Here is a 16,497-nt window from a genome sequence, read left to right on the forward strand (position 1 = left end):
CACTGAGACGGATATGCTTAACACCGTTTCATTTTCAAAAATTGGTCAACATCGTATATTACACACGGGTTATACAGAATTTGTGATGAGTAAAGATGATACAGATAAGCCAATTGACCAAGCCAACTTCGCAGCTTTGACACTTATGCATAATTTGTACAAATGGAAAAACGGAGAATTCAATATTCCATTTCATCATCATAAGTATTGCTGGGCCTCTGCTTTGGTTAGTGGCGTCAAAACACTTATCTGTGGAGATGTTGATAAAGATTTTACTCTTCGTAAACTGGATGTGCTTCCAGCCAGTTTGCTTGACAAAAAAACTGCATATGAGCGGAAAAAATGTCTCATTACTTTAGACAAAATTTTACATTTCATCAAATCTGAAGTTAAAGAAAAAAACAAGGTTTATGAATTTCGTTTGGATGTGAAAACTAAAGAAGTCATTGTGTCTCCTTCACACAAACCCATCGAAGATTACGGTCCACCATGGTATATATCAGGTGATACTCCAGATCAAGCAAAATCTTAGCCATGCCAACTTTAAATTATCAAGATTTATTCACTAATGTAAAATTAAAAATCAATCGTTGTTCAGCTCTGAAAGATCAATTAATTTTGTATGAATAGAATTAAATAAATCTTAACTTAAATTCTTGATTATTGAATTTCTTATTTCTCATTCAGCCTAAAAGATATATCCTAATTATAATTGTAGTATTAATTTTGAAGGCTATTCTTGTAGACAAGAACGATGACAAGGATTCAACCGAGGCATTAGAGTAAACGATTACACTTGCTTTATGATCATTTTATGCCAGTTTCAATATTCAATCCATTTTCACTGACATATTTTACTTTATCAAAAAGATTTGGCCCTCAAATGAGCCGCAAAATAAGGTTGAACATAATGTGAAGAAATGTTGAGAAAAACGAGCTTTTCAAAAAATGTTATAAACATTGATATCTTTAATCGGGTCTGATTAAACAACAAGAATTGCAGATATTAGGCAATATATATATATGCAATTAATAAAATATGATTGACGTTACAAAATAGTATACATTCCAAAGTCAACATGATATGTAAATTTTGCAACTATTTTGTTTACAGATTATCGATTTCTTGTAAATACATATTAGTTGTTAAGCATTGACACCACTTGAGTTTTGGGTAGCTTCAAAATTCAAATTTTTAAGCATGCTAAGAGAAACAGCAATCTTTGGCGGAACTGAATCTTCAAAGAGACTATCTGAAAGAGGCGCGGTAACATCTTTAGAGTCCGCATTGAAACGAATATCGTAAAACTTGTTGCTTTCGTTAACTTTAGATTTTATGAAATCTAAAATTTTGTCCAATGCAATGAGACATTTTTTCCGACCATATGAAGCTTTTTTGTTGAGCAGACTGGCTGGAAGCACATCCAATTTACGAAGAGTAAAATCCTTATTAAGATCTCCACAGATAAGTGTTTCGACGCCACAAAGCAAAGCAGATGCCCACCAATACATAAGACGGTAATGCTCGATATTAAAATCTTGGGCATCTCTTTTGTACAGTTTTGGTCCAAGTTTCAAAGCTGCAAAGCTGGCTTGATCAATTGGTTTCTCTAACTCATCTTTGCTTATAACAAACTCAGAATTACCTAAGTGCAGTACATGATGTTGACCGATTTCTGAAATAGTTACAGTGCTGAGAACGTCCCATTCCGTGTTTGAGTCTGATTCTCTTTCTACAACTTGTTTAGTTATCTTCTTGATTACTTTGAATCTTGAATAGGCAAGTTTATTCTGACGAGTATTATTGTCAGACTGCTGTTTCCTCTTTTTTGATGGATCTTCATCGCTCACAAACATGAAGATGGTCCTTTTAATTTTAATAGCATTGATAATCCAATCAACTTTAGTGAAGGGCGAAAGCATTATATGTTTCAATGCGGCGTTTGAACAGATGAAATCTATTGATGATTTTGAATTTGCCGAAGTTGAGCGATGAATGATTCCCTCATTTGAACTAATCCAGCGAAAGAAATTTGGCCATGTATTTGGAAGTAAACATCTATCAGTATCAGGATTGAATTCTTCGAGACAATACAGCGGCTCGTTCAATTCAGTCGAGACTAAATATTTTTGTGATGAGTTATCAGGTCGATAAGCCAGTTGATTCTCGTTGTCATAGTAAGTTGAAAAACACCCGATCCTCTTTGGTCCAATAAATCTAACATCACTTGTTACGGGTAAAAAATTGAGATCCAAAGCATCTCTTCTGATTCTTCCCATTTTCCAAATTGAAAACTGTTCACAAATGGTAAAATATAAATTGAAATTACAAAATGTAAAACTGTTAAATACTGTTATAAAATTACACAAACTTTAAAGCAAAAGCATAAAAAAATAAAAAATAAATACACTAGTTCCACGCACAAGGCAATCTTTGATAAGCGCCGTCTACTACAGGGTGACAAATGGTAAGTGAGCGTGTTTATTACCAAGCATATTATTAAGCATATTACGTATAGTAGATGGCGTCTATCAAAATATCCATTAAACTAATGTAATTGTAAACTTATAGAATCCCTGAATTCACCAGTTGAGTAACTGAAGCAAAGTTATTGTAGATGCGATTGTAAGCGCCAATTACAAATAGTCATTCGTCAATATAAATTATTCAAATGGTAATTCTATTCTCAGCTGTGTCAATAAACTAATCCAATAAGCTCAAAATGTGCATAACGAAGTGCAATAGTGTAAAATTTAATATATTTCTGACAATTATCCCTCAAAGTGCGAAGTTACCAGGGAAATTGCTTATTCATAGATCCGATCTTTAAAAGCCAAATGTTTAGATTTAATTCATAATTAAAACAACTTTCAAATAAAGGCTAAGTACAAAACATTAATTGCACATCCAATTTACTCCGAGCAAAATTCTCATCAAAATCTCCACAAATAAGTGTTTCGACGCCACAAACCAAAGCAGATTCCTACCAATACAGGTGACGATAAAATGAAATATGAAAAGATTTCTCGTCTTCTGAACAAGTTTTGCATGAGTTTCAATGGTTGTTACTGAAAAGACACAATTAACACAATTGTCACATGCATGCACAAATAAATGACAAAAACGGATAGAAATTAATTTCTTTCAGATTTAGTTTATATTTCAATACGCGTTTCAATACGTCCGTTTTTGAGTATGACTTTCACCTCTAGGGGTATCTCCGAATAAAATGACACACATTTGGACTCAGCTTGTAGAGGTCTATAAGCACACAAAGTTTAATCAAGAAACTTGTCAGGCTGGATGAGTTAGTTCAGGCATTTTCTGATTTTATTTTATAAGAGACGTTCATTTACTCTCTATTTAACTACACAACATTTCCAAATTGTGATTGATATTATTATATTTTTGTATTGTGTTTAAATAAGTATCAAATTGTAATGGGAAGGATCAGAAAAGATGCTTTGGATCTCGAGTTTTTACCCGAAACAAGTAAGGTTAGATTTATTGGACCAGAAAGGATTACAAGTTTTTCAAGCTACTATGACAAAGAACGAAAAGAAGTATATCGCTCTGATAATTCATCGCAGAGGTATCTAGACGCCACCAAGTTAAACATACCAATCAATTGTCTTGAAGGATACAATCCTGAATCTTTTGTATCCTTGAGATATGTGATCTTCCAAGCATATGGCTGTATTTCATGCACTGGATGGACAAACATGAAGAAATTATTAAAGGTCCAAATCCTCGCAACGATCCTCAACAGCAGATTGATTTTATATGTACAAATCTGGAATTAAAAAAACAATGCTTTCATGTTATGAAGAAAGTGACTGGACTATATTTGCATACAGAATCGGAGATGAAATTTTTATACATTTATCCGATGGAAAGACTATCGAAGACAGCATACGTAAATTGCATGGGGTAGAGCCCACACCCCAATATAATCCTAGGAAAACCAATAAAATGAGTTATGCAAGATTGGATGTAACCAGAAAGATAGCTAAACGAATTGAAGCACGTGAAATTAACTCTAACACTGAGACGGATATACTAAGCGCCGTTTCATTTTCAAAAATTGGTCAACATCGTATATTACATGCTGGTATTACAGAGTTTGTGGCAGATAAAGATGATGTGAATAAGCCAATTGATCAAGTCAACTTTGCAGCACTGAAACTCATACCCTACCTTTTTAGAGGACGTAACACAGGTTTTAATATTTCATTTTATCGTCATCTGTATTGGTGGACCTCTGCACTGGTTGCTGGAGTCGAAACACTCATCTGTGGAGATCTTGATGAGGATTTTACTCTCAGTAAATTGGATGTGCTTCCAGCCAGTATACTTAACACAAAATATCATGCTGCAGCTCAGAAATAATTGAGTCTCCTTTAACAAAAATACCCATAAAAGCTTTCATTACACCTTGGAATTTACCAGGTGATATTCAAGACCAAGCAAAATCTTAGCTATGCAACTCCAAATTTCAAAAGCACTCATTACTTTCTATCTAAAGTTAGTCAATTTCAGTTGTCATTCATATAAACTTATTCAAATAAATAAATTTTAATTTTATTTCGATGAAAATTTTCAATGCTTTTCAAATTTTCAATAAATCAACAGGTTTTAATTCGCATGGTTGCCGAAGTATTCCTATCTTGATTAAATATATTGACGTTTGAAACTTGATGTTCGAAAGGGATGTTTCATAAAAAGTTGGTTAATATTTTGTGGGACTTGAAAACGGTTCAGGTTTTGCTTAAGCTTCAAAGCTACAAAGTTTGCTTAATCAATTGGCTTGTCAATATCATCTTTAATACTTATCACAAACTCAGAACTATCTAACAACTATCTAAATTGTAAGAGGATTATACGATTTCTGAAAAAGGCAGTGCCGTCCATTTTAGTGAGTCTGATTTTCTCTCTTCAACTTGTTCAGCTATCTTCCTGAATTTGAATCTTGCATAATTGAAACTTATTGGCTTCTCAGGATCATAATGGGATTTTATCGCTAGCCAATAGCTTAACTCATGATGACACCAAATATGCAATCCAATTGCAGAAAAAAAATATTAAAAAAGTTATCGCTAAAAACCAATGTATTTGTAATTCTTGCACGAAGTGTATACCTGTCAGTGTGCTAATGAAAATACTCCACACAAACAAATGTCCAACTGCTTTGCCAAAATTATAGATTTAATCAAATCTTGAGTTCAAGAAAAAAAATGATGTATAACTTTCATTCGGATTCGGAAACTAAAGAAGTCATCAAAGATTAATACTTTATTCTTGGGAAGTCATTGTACTTCGTTCAGAAAGGTATCAGGCTTCGATGTCATTAGCGTTTCCTAACAATTCTGCAAAAACTATTTTCTGATTAAACATTTTGCTGTTTTTGAAGTAGAGACATCTAACGCTCAAAAAATAGAATCAGCTGGTTTCTTGCTATGAGGAAGTTCAGCCATTCTCTGAAACTATTTTATTAGAGGAATTGATTTACCCTCAATTTGTAATTTATATTATTTTGTATTGTGTTACATAAGTGTCAAATTGTGAAATGGGAAGGATCAGAAAAGATGCTTTGGATCTCGAGTTTTTACCCGAAACAAGTAAGGTTAAATTCATTGGACCACAAAGGATTTCATGTTTTTCAACCTACTATGATGAAAATTATGAAATAGTATATTGTCCTGATAATTCATCGTTAAAATATATAGTCTCGACTGAACTGGACGAGCCATTTAAAGCTGCCGAAGGGTACAATCCTGAATCCGATACATGTGCACTTGCATGTCGATGGTCGGATTTCATGCGTTGGATTAATGAAAATGACGAAATTATTAAAGGTCTAACTCATCAGGGCGATCCAAAACAGCAGATTGATTTCATATGTTCAACTATGGAATTAAAGTTTATAATGCTTTCATGGTATGAAGCAAATGATTGGGTTATTCATGCATACAAAACCCGAAATGAAATCTTCTTGTATTTGGCTGACAAAAATATTATTGAAGACAAAGTAGAGTCTAAACCCCAATATAATCCTATAAAAACCAATAAAATGAGTTATGCAAGATTGAATGTTATCAGAAAGATAACTAAAGCAGTTGAAGATCGGGAAACTAACTCTAACACTGAGACGGATATACTAAGCGCCGTTTCAATATCAAAAATTGGTCAACATCGTATATTACACACTGGTTTTACGGAGTTTGTTATGAGTAAAGATGATGTAGATAAACCGATTGACCAAGCCAACTTTGCAGCTCTGAAACTTATGCGTAATCTGTACGGGAAATACGGAGATTTCAATATCTCATTTTATCGTCATCTGTACTGGTGGGCATCTGCTTTGGTTAGTGGCGTTGAAACACTTATCTGTGGAGATCTCGATAAGGATTTTACTCTTCGTAAATTGGATGTGTTGCCAGTCAGTAGCCTGAACACAAAATATCACGCTGCAGCTCAGAAAAAAAGTTTCAATGCTCTGGATAAAATTTTACATTTCATCAAATCTGGAATCTAGATCTTGATGGAGATTTCACTCTTCGTAAATTGGATGTGCTTCCAGCTAGTCTGCTGAAAACAAAATATCACGCTGAAGCTCAGAAAAAATGTCTCATTGCATTAGACAAAATTTTACTATTCATCAAAGCTGAAGTTAAAGAAAAAAACAAGGTCTATGAATTTCGTTTGGATGCGGAAACTCGAGAAATCATTGTTTCTCCTTCAGAAAAACCCATAGAAGATTACGGTCCACCATGGTATGTATCAGGTGATACTCCAGACGAAGCAAAATCTTAGCCAAGCCAACTTTAAATTTTCAAGATTTATTCACTACTGTACAATTAAAAATCAATCGTTGCCCTGCTCTGTAAAATAAATGTAATTTGTATGAAATAAAATGAATGTTCACTTAAATTCATGGTAACCTATTGAATTTGATTTATTTTACTTCACCACATTACGACAGTACATTCAGCCTACAAGGCATTTATAAACTACATTTATACATGTATATTGCTTTTTCTGTAAAACAAATTAGATCGATTTCAAGTTAAACCGATCGCTCGCTGTGAACATAAGATTTATCGAGCTGAAACCTATTATTTGTAAACAAAAGTTGTTGGCTCACATCATGGATCGAATACTTTTTCAATTTATAAACAGTTCTGGCCGATTTCGTCCATCAAAAGATACATCAGTGAAATGAATTTCATGCGAAAATGTGTTGATTGTTTATTTTTAATAATAACAGTTGCTAAGGTTCAAAATTGGCTTGTTGAATTTGTTTCTCTACATCATCTTTATCACCAAACTCTGTGTAATCAATGAGCTTATTAAGCACTCAAAGTTTATCAAAACACTTGAAAGGCTGAATAAGGAATTTCAGCCATTTTCTGATTCCATTTACATTAGAGACGTTGATCTACTTTATCAAAATTTATAAAATTATAAATCTGTGATTCATATTATTTTTGTGTTGTGTTTAAATAAGTATCAAATTGTAATGGGAAGGATCAGAAAAGATGCTTTGGATCTCGAGTTTTTACCCGCAACAAGTAATGTTAGATTTATTGGACCAGAAAGGATTACAAGTTTTTCAAGCTACTATGACAAAGAACGTAAAGAAGTATATCGCTCTGATAATTCATCGCAGAGGTATCTAGACGCCACCAAGTTGAACATACCAATCAACTGCGATACTGAATCTTATGTATGTGATCTTCCAGGCATATGGGAGTATTTCATGAACTGGATTGGCAAACATGAAGAAATTATTAGAGGTCCAAATCCTCAAAAGGATCCTCAACAGCAGATTGATTTTATATGTACAAATCTGGAATTGAAAAAAATAATGCTTTCATGTTATGAAGAAAGCGACTGGGCTGTATGGACATTCAGAATCGAAAATGAAATTTTTATGCGTTTATACGATGGAAAGACTATCGAAGACAATATACGAAAATTACATGGGGTAGAGTCCAAACCGCAATATAATCCTAGGAAAACCAATAAAATGAATTATGCAAGATTGGATGTCATCAGAAAGATAACTAAACGAGTTGAAGAGCGTGAATTGAACTCTGACACTGATCAGGATATATTAAGTGTTATTGCGACTTCAAAAATTGGCCAACATCGTATATTGCATGCTGGTATTACAGAGTTTGTGGCGGATAAAGATGATGTGGATAAGCCAATTGATCAAGTCAACTTTGCAGCACTGAAACTCATACCCTACCTGTTCAGAGGACGTAACACAGGTTTTAATATATCATTATATCGTCATCTGTATTGGTGGGCCTCTGCACTGGTTGCTGGAGTCGAAACACTCATCTGTGGAGATCTTGATGAAGATTTTACTCTCAGTAAATTGGAAGTACTTCCAGCCAGTATACTTAACACAAAATATCATGCTGCAGCTCAGAAGAAATGTCTCATTACTTTAGACAAAATTTTACATTTCATCAAATCTGAAGTTAAAGAAAAAAACATGGTTTATCACTTTCATTTGAATGCGGAAACTCGAGAAGTCATTGTGTCTCCTCCAAAAAAATTAAACTTAGAAGCTATTACAAATTGGAAGTTACCATATGATATTAAAGACTCAGCAAAATCTTAGCCATGCAATGCCAAATTGTCGAAATTACTCATTACTTTTTAATTTAACTTCAATCAAAGCTCAGCTCTGTTAAATAAATCAAAATTTTGATAAATTAAAATTAACGACAAAAATTAAGTTAATTAACTTCAGTTGTGATTCATATAAACTTTTTGAAATAAAATGAATTTATTTTAACTTAAATTCTTGACAACCTATTGAATTTTTGACCTATCTAATTTTCAATGACCATACAAATGCCCATAGAATAGTAAATAATTTTTTCTAGAAAGCAAGGAAAAATGCTGAAATCGAAAAGTTGCCAGATAATTTCGTTATTTCAGTCTTCAACAAGGGCTAATATACCGATATCAACCAATAAAATCTCTATAATTCTGACGGTTCCCTCATAATGTCAACTGTTAGCTCTGATACTAACTGTATATTGTAGATGGGACTTCGAAAGTGAAAAAGAGCTAACGGGATTTCATTTACCATAACTGTAGTGTCCATGATGTTCACTTTCGTTAAATGGCAGATTAAAATCAGCAAAGAATTGCTCTCTTCCGAGATGTCTGATCAGAGTCCTTCAATGTTTAAATCAACAAGTTTTAATTCACCGATATGCCGAAGTATTTTGATTGAATCTATTTACATAGCGACCTGATGTTCGAAAGGGATATTTTATAAAAAGTTGGTTAATATTTTGTGTGGACTTGAAAACGGTTCAGGTTTTGCTTAAGCTTCAAAACTACAAAGTTTGCTTAATCAATTGGCTTGTCAATATCATCTTTACTTACCACAAACTCATAGATTTCTAACAACTATCTAAACTTCTAATATCTACAAATGATTTCTGGTAATAATGCAGTGCAGTCTATTTTAGTGTTTGACAAGTTTGTGAGTCTAATTTTCTCTCTTCAACTTGTTAAGCTATCTTCCTGAATTTGAATCTTGCATAATGAAACTTATTGGCTTCTCAGGATCGTAATGGGATTTTATCGCTAGCCTTTTCGTCAATAGCTTAACTCATGATGATACCGAATATGATATCCAATGTCAGCGAAAATATTAAAAAAGTTATTATTAAAAACCAATTTATTTGTAATTCTTGCACGAAGTGTATACCTGTCAGTGTGCTAACGAAAATACTCGACACAAACAACTGCTTTGATCAAAATTTAAGATTTAATCAAATCTTAAGTTCAAGAAAAAAATGATGTATAACTTTCATTTGGACGTGGAAACTAAAGAAGTCATCAAAGATTTATTCAGTATCCTACTTTATTCTTGGGAAGTCATTGTACTTCGTTCAGAAAGGTATCAGCCTTCGATATCATTATCGTTTCCTAACAATTCTGTAAAAACTATTTTCTGATTAAACACTTCAGCTTCGCATATTTTGAAGTAGAGACATCTAACGCTAGTAAAAAAGAATGAGCTGGTTTCTTGCTACGATGATTGTAAATTACAGTCTCTGAAGATTGGGTTAGTTTTATGATTCAATTTATACACACTAAAGGGTAAGCTAATTTAATTGTTATCACTGTAATTTTCAGTTACCTCTAATAAAAATTAGCAAATTCTGTTTTTTGAGCGTTAGATGTCTCTTCTCCTACAATGCGCAATATACGAGATTTTAATGTTTATTAGAGGCGTTAATTTACTCTCATAACATTAGATAAACCACAAAATTTCATCAAGAATGAATCACGAATCTTGATAAGCTGAATGAGGAAGTTCAGCCATTTTCTGAAGCTACTTAGAGACGTTAATTCACTCTTTGAACATTTATAAAATTTTCAATTTGTGATTCATATTATTTTTGTATTGTGTGTCATAAGTGTCAAATTGTGAAATGGGAAGGATCAGAAAAGATGCTTTGGACCTTGAGTTTTTACCCGAAACATGTAAGGTGCAATTCATTGGACCACAAAGGATTTCATGTTATTCAACCTACTTTGATGACAAACATGAAGTAGTATATTGTCCTGATAATTCATCGCTCAAATATTTAGTCTCGACTGAGCTGGACGAGCCACTTAAATGTGCGGAAGGATGCAATCCAGAATCTGATGAATGTGCACTTTCATGTCGATGGTCTGATTTCATGCATTGGATTGACAAACATGAAGAAAATATTAAAGGTCTAACTTCCCAGGACGATCCAAAACAGCAGTTTGATTTCATATGTACTAACATGGAACTGAAGTATATAATGCTTTCATGCTTTGAAGCAAGTGATTGGGTTATTCATGCTTTCAAAACCAGAAAGGAAATCTTCTTGTATTTGGCTGAGAGAAACATTACTAAAGACAAAGTAGAGTCTAAACCCCAATATAACCCTATGAAAACCAATAAAATGAGTTATGCAAGATTGAATGTTATCAGAAAGATAACTGAAGCAGTTGAGGAACGTGCAACAAACTCTAACACTGTGACGGATATACTTAGCACCGTTTCATTATCGACAATTGGTCAACATCGTATATTACACAATGGTTTTACGGAGTTTGTGATGAGCAAAGATGATGTAGATAAACCGATTGACCAAGCCAACTTCGCAGCTTTGAAACTTATGCATAATCTGTACGAAGGACAAAACGGAGGTTTTAATATTTCATTTTATCGTCATATGTATTGGTGGGCATCTGCTTTGGTTAGTGGCGTTGAAACACTTATTTGTGGAGATCTTGATGAGGATTTCAATCTTCGTAAATTGGATGTGCTTCCAGTCAGTCTGCTGAACACAAAATATCACGCTGCAGCTCAGAAAAAATGTCTCATTACTTTGGACAAAATTTTACATTTCATCAAATCTGAGGTTAAGGAAAAAAACAAGGTCTATGAATTTTGTTTGAATGCGGAAACTAAAGAAGTCATAGTGTCTCCTTCAGAAAAATCCATAGAAGATTACCTTCCACCATGGTATGTATCAGGTGATACTCCAGACCAAGCAAAATCTTAGCCATGACAACTTTGAATTCAAAATCAATATATCAAAATGCACTCACAACTGTACAATTAAACTCAATCGTTGCTCTGCTCTGTAAAATGAATTAAAGTATCAAATGAAATAAAATAATTTTTCACTTAAATTCATGGCAACCTATTGAATTTCTGATTTTATATCTAGCTGCATGACCCCAGTCGAGTGATACACTGACGCCATTAAAGCGATTCGCCGAGCACGATGACTGATGAACCGGAGCGAAAAAATATTAAAAATTGAAATATTTAATGGGGTCAGATTAAACAATAAAATTTGAAAATCAAATATGATCGACGATTCAAAATATAATATATTCCAAAGTCAAGATGGTATGAAATAAGTTACAAGCAATCTTAAATTTTAAAATAAAATAATGAATACAAGGTGGTTGTTAAGCATTGACACGACTTGTGTTTTTGGTTGCTTCAAACTTCGAATTTTTGAGCATGTTAAGAGAAACAGGAATCTTTGACGAAACTGAATCTTCAAAGAGACTAACTGAAAGAGACGCGGTAACCTTTCTACTAGATTTTTTTGCATTGAAATGGACATCGTAAAACTTGTTGCTTTTTTTAACTTTAGATTTTATGAAATCTAAAATTTTGTCCAATGCAATGAAACATTTTTCCTTATGGGCTAAATAATTTTCGTTGAGTATACTGGCTGGAAGAACATCCAATTCGCGAAGATTATAACCCTCATTAAGATCTCCACAGATAAGTGTTTCGACGCCACAAAGCATAGCAGATGCCCACCAATACATAAGACGGTAATCCTCGATATTAAAATCTTTGTTATCTCCTTTGTACAGGTTTGGCACGAGTTTCAAAGCTGCAAAGCTGGCTTGATCAATTGGCTTCTCTACATCATCTTTGCTTAAAACAAACTCAGAATTACCTAAGTGCAGTACATGATGTTGACCGATTTCTGAAATAGATACAGTGCTGAGAACGTTCAATTCCGTGTTTGAGTCTGATTCTCTTTCTACAACTTGTTTAGTTATCTTCTTGATTACTTTGAATCTTGAATAGGCAAGTTTATTCTGACGAGTATTATTGTCGGACTGCTGTTTCCTCTTTTTTGATGGATCTATATCGGTAACAAACATGAAGATGGTCCTTTTAATTTTAATAGCATTGATAATCCAATCAACTTTAGTGAAGGGCGAAAGCATTATATGTTTCAATGCGGCGTTTGAACAGATGAAATCTATCGATGATTTTGAATTGTCCGAAGTTGAGCGATGAATGATTTCCTCATTTAAACTAATCCAGCGAAAGAAATTTGGCCATGTGTTTGGAAGTAAACATTTATCAGTGTCAGGATTGAATCCTTCGAGACAATACAGCGGCTCGTTCAATTCAGTCGAGACTAAATATCTTTGTGATGAGGTATCAGTTCGATAAACCAGTTCATTTCCTTTGCCATAGCAAGTTGAAAAACACCCGATCCTCTTTGGTCCAGTAAATTCAACTTTCTTTGTTTCTATCAATAGTAAAAGCTCCAGATCCAAAGCATCTTTTCCCATTTTCCAAATCGAAAATTGTTCACAAACGGTAAAATATCAATTGGAATATTAAATTTTAAAACTGTTAAATATTAAAATTACAAACACACAAACTTTTAAAGCAAATGCATGAAAAATAAAAGAAAACAAAAGATAAATTTTAAACTTATACACGGTGGCGAGAAAGTTTATGTGGTTAAGTAACACCCATTTAATCTTTAACCGCTCTTCCTATGCGCATATTTATTCCCCTTTTACTTGCCCCTTTCAACATAAACTTTCTCGCCATTCTGTAGAATCCCTGAATTTACCAGTTGAGTAACTGAAGCAAAGTTATTGTACATTGTAAGCGCCAATTACGAATAGTTATTCGTCAATATGAGTTGATCAAATGGTAACTCAATAGTCAGATATATCATTCCAATAAGCTCAAAATGTGCATCCCGAATGTTAACGATTTTCGATAGTTTAAAATTTACAATAAATGTATTTCTGACAACTATCCCTCGACGTGCGAAATTACCAGGGAAATGGCTTATTCATAGATCCGATCTTTACAAGTTACAAATTAACGAAGAAAAATTGCGTTAGTCAATTTCAGTTGTGATTCATTTAAACCGAGATATCTGCTCAGAATGGCAATTTTCAATGCTGAAATCAACAGGTTTTAATATACCAGGTTGTCGAAGTATTCCTATTTTGATTACATTTGTAAATATATTTATACTGCGACTTGATATTTGAAAGGGATGTTTTATAAAAAGTTGGTTAACATTTTGTGTGGACTCGAAACCGAAAACGGTTCAGTATTTTCTGTATTTATGTATTTCAACCTCATAACTCTTTATAAGTATTTTTCTTTATTAAGCAAATTCGATTCATTACAATTATACAATATCAAAAAAGCAAAAAAGAATTTTCCAAAGTTGACTTGTTATGAAAACTAATTTATCCGCAGATTATACAGATTAACAAGTGAAAAGGATGAAATTTTTATAATTTAAACTTTAAATTTGAAAGTTGTCATGGCTAAGATTTTGCTTGTTCTGGGATATCCTCTGATGCATTCCATGGCGGAACGAAAGCTTCTATGGGTTTCTCTGAAGGACACACAACGACTTCTTTAGTTTCCGCATCCAAACGAAATTCATAGACCTTGTTTTTTTCTTGAACTTCAGATTTGATGAAATGTAAAATTTTGTCTAAAGTAATGAGACATTTTTTCTGAGCTTCTTTGTGATGTTTTGTGTCGAGATTGCTGGGTGGTATTACTTTGAACTTTTTAACTGAATAATTATTATCAAGATCTCCACAAATAAGTGTTTCAACGCCACTAACCAAAGCAGATGCCCACCAAAACATACTCCGATAAAATGGGATATTAAAACCTCCGTTACGTCCTTTGAACAGATTATGCATAAGTTTTAAAGCTGCAAAGCTGGCTTGATTATTTGGCTTGTCTATGTCATCTTTGCTCATCACAAACTCTGTTAAACAGGTGTACAGTATACGATGTTGACCAATTTTTGAGAATGATATTATATTGAAGAAATCTGTTTCAGAATTTGAGTTGAACTCCCGTTCTTTAACTGGTTTAGTTATCTTTCTGATAACATTCAATCTTGAATGTCGCAGCATTTTGGTTTTCTTCGGATTATATGGAGATTTGAAACCTTTTTTCACTCTAATAGCTTTGGAATAAGGGCCCAAAGGTTTAGAACTTGCCTGTTCTGAGTTTGTTTGTTCTGAACTTGGTTTTTCTGAGCTCGTTTGTTCTGAACTTGTTTGTTCTGAACTTGGTTTTTCTGATCTTGTTTGTTCTGAACTTGGTTTTTCTGAGCTCGTTTGTTCTGAACTTGTTTGTTCTGAACTTGGTTTTTCTGATCTTGTTTGTTCTGAACTTGGTTTTTCTGAGCTCGTTTGTTCTGAACTTGTTTGTTCTGAACTTGTTTGTTCTGAACTTGGTTTTTCTGAACTTGATTGTTCGGAATCTGGCTGTTTTGAACCCAAACCATCTTTGGTAAAGCACAAAAAGATTACACTTTTGATTCTGAATGCATGAATAATCCAATCATACGTTTGATATAATGAAAGCATTATTTGCTTTAATTCCACATTTGTGCATATGAAATCAATCTGCTGTTGTGAATCGTTTTGAGGAGTCAGACTTTGAATAATTTCATCATTGTCACCAATCCACCGCATAAAATTTCGCCATTGCCATTTTGGGTCTGGAGGTAACCATTTATTAGATTCAGGGTTGAATCCTTCGAGACAATTAATCCGCTCTTTCAATTCTTTCGAGACTAAATATCTTTGTGATGAATTATCAGGGCAATATACTTCTTTATATTCTGCGTCAAAGTAGGTTGAAAAATAAGCAACCTTTTTTGGTCCATTGAATTTAACTGTACTTGTTTCTGGCAGTAACTTGAGATCCAAACACTCTTTTCGCACCCTTTCCATTTTTATATTTTGACACTTGTTCACTCACGATAAAATATAATATAAAGCACAAAATATATCACATTAACATGTTTAATCAAATAAGTTAAAAAACAGTTGAAGTTTTGCCGAAAAATTCAAATCCGTTATTATGATGTAACTTTTGCTATCTTCTGCACCAGAGAGGGAAGTGAAAGAAAGAGAGGCAGATTTTTTTCGATTGTATCGATATTAGTCGATTGAAACAAAAGACGCACTTGCTTTATATGTAACTGATTGAATAAAAAAACATTTGGTATCACAATTTTGAATTATAATATAATAAGTTAAACATTTTAGCTATTCCTTTCTCGTTAGACATTTGTTAGGGAAAGCAGAATCAATCATATGCGAAAATATTTCTGATGAACTTTATTTTCTTGGATTTCTTTTGAATATGTTTAGTCAATTACAAATTTTGCATATATTTCATTAGGAATGACCAATATTATTTGATTATTATTTTCTATGATCGTAAGGTTTAGAAATAGATAATTTTTCTTGATTTTTGATGATTTTCAATTTTTATTGCTCGAATTTTTTATACAATTCCAAAAATCAATCATCAAAAAAGGACTATTTTAGATATTAATTTTGCTATACATCTCATCGTCAATAATTTTACTTTTATTGTCATACTTTTTGACACTGACTTGATGCTTGAAAGTGCTATTGTATAAAAAGCATGTTGTGTGAACTTTTTTCTTCAGTTTAAATTTTATTGATAGCAATAATTTTCTTAGCAATATATGATAATAATAACAATAACAATAACAATAACAATAACAGAAATAACTATTAATATTAGTTCCTCTAGTTAGCGGAATTCCTTTAATAGGAGCGACAAAATTTACATTAGAATCTTTTGTATCTTCACCAGATTCTACGTCCTTAGACCT

At 33.0% G+C, this 16,497-nt stretch overlaps 1 protein-coding gene across 1 annotated transcript; it reads left to right on the forward strand.

Annotated features, from left to right (window-relative positions):
- The first annotated feature begins 5,385 nt into the window (after positions 1–5,385).
- On the forward strand, positions 5,386–6,931 carry LOC149093504 (uncharacterized). The gene is made up of 2 exons (XM_089268960.1): positions 5,386–5,619; positions 5,728–6,931. The coding sequence occupies exons 1-2, from the start codon at positions 5,568–5,570 to the stop codon at positions 6,534–6,536; spliced, it is 861 nt and encodes a 286-aa protein (XP_089125086.1). The 5' UTR covers positions 5,386–5,567; the 3' UTR covers positions 6,537–6,931.
- Positions 6,932–16,497: the final 9,566 nt, after the last annotated feature.

The sequence above is a fragment of the Tetranychus urticae genome, chromosome 3 (assembly GCF_039701765.1).
Source record: "Tetranychus urticae isolate SD_2017Ah chromosome 3, NJAU_TeUrti_SD_1.0, whole genome shotgun sequence".
NCBI classification, from domain to species: domain Eukaryota; kingdom Metazoa; phylum Arthropoda; class Arachnida; order Trombidiformes; family Tetranychidae; genus Tetranychus; species Tetranychus urticae.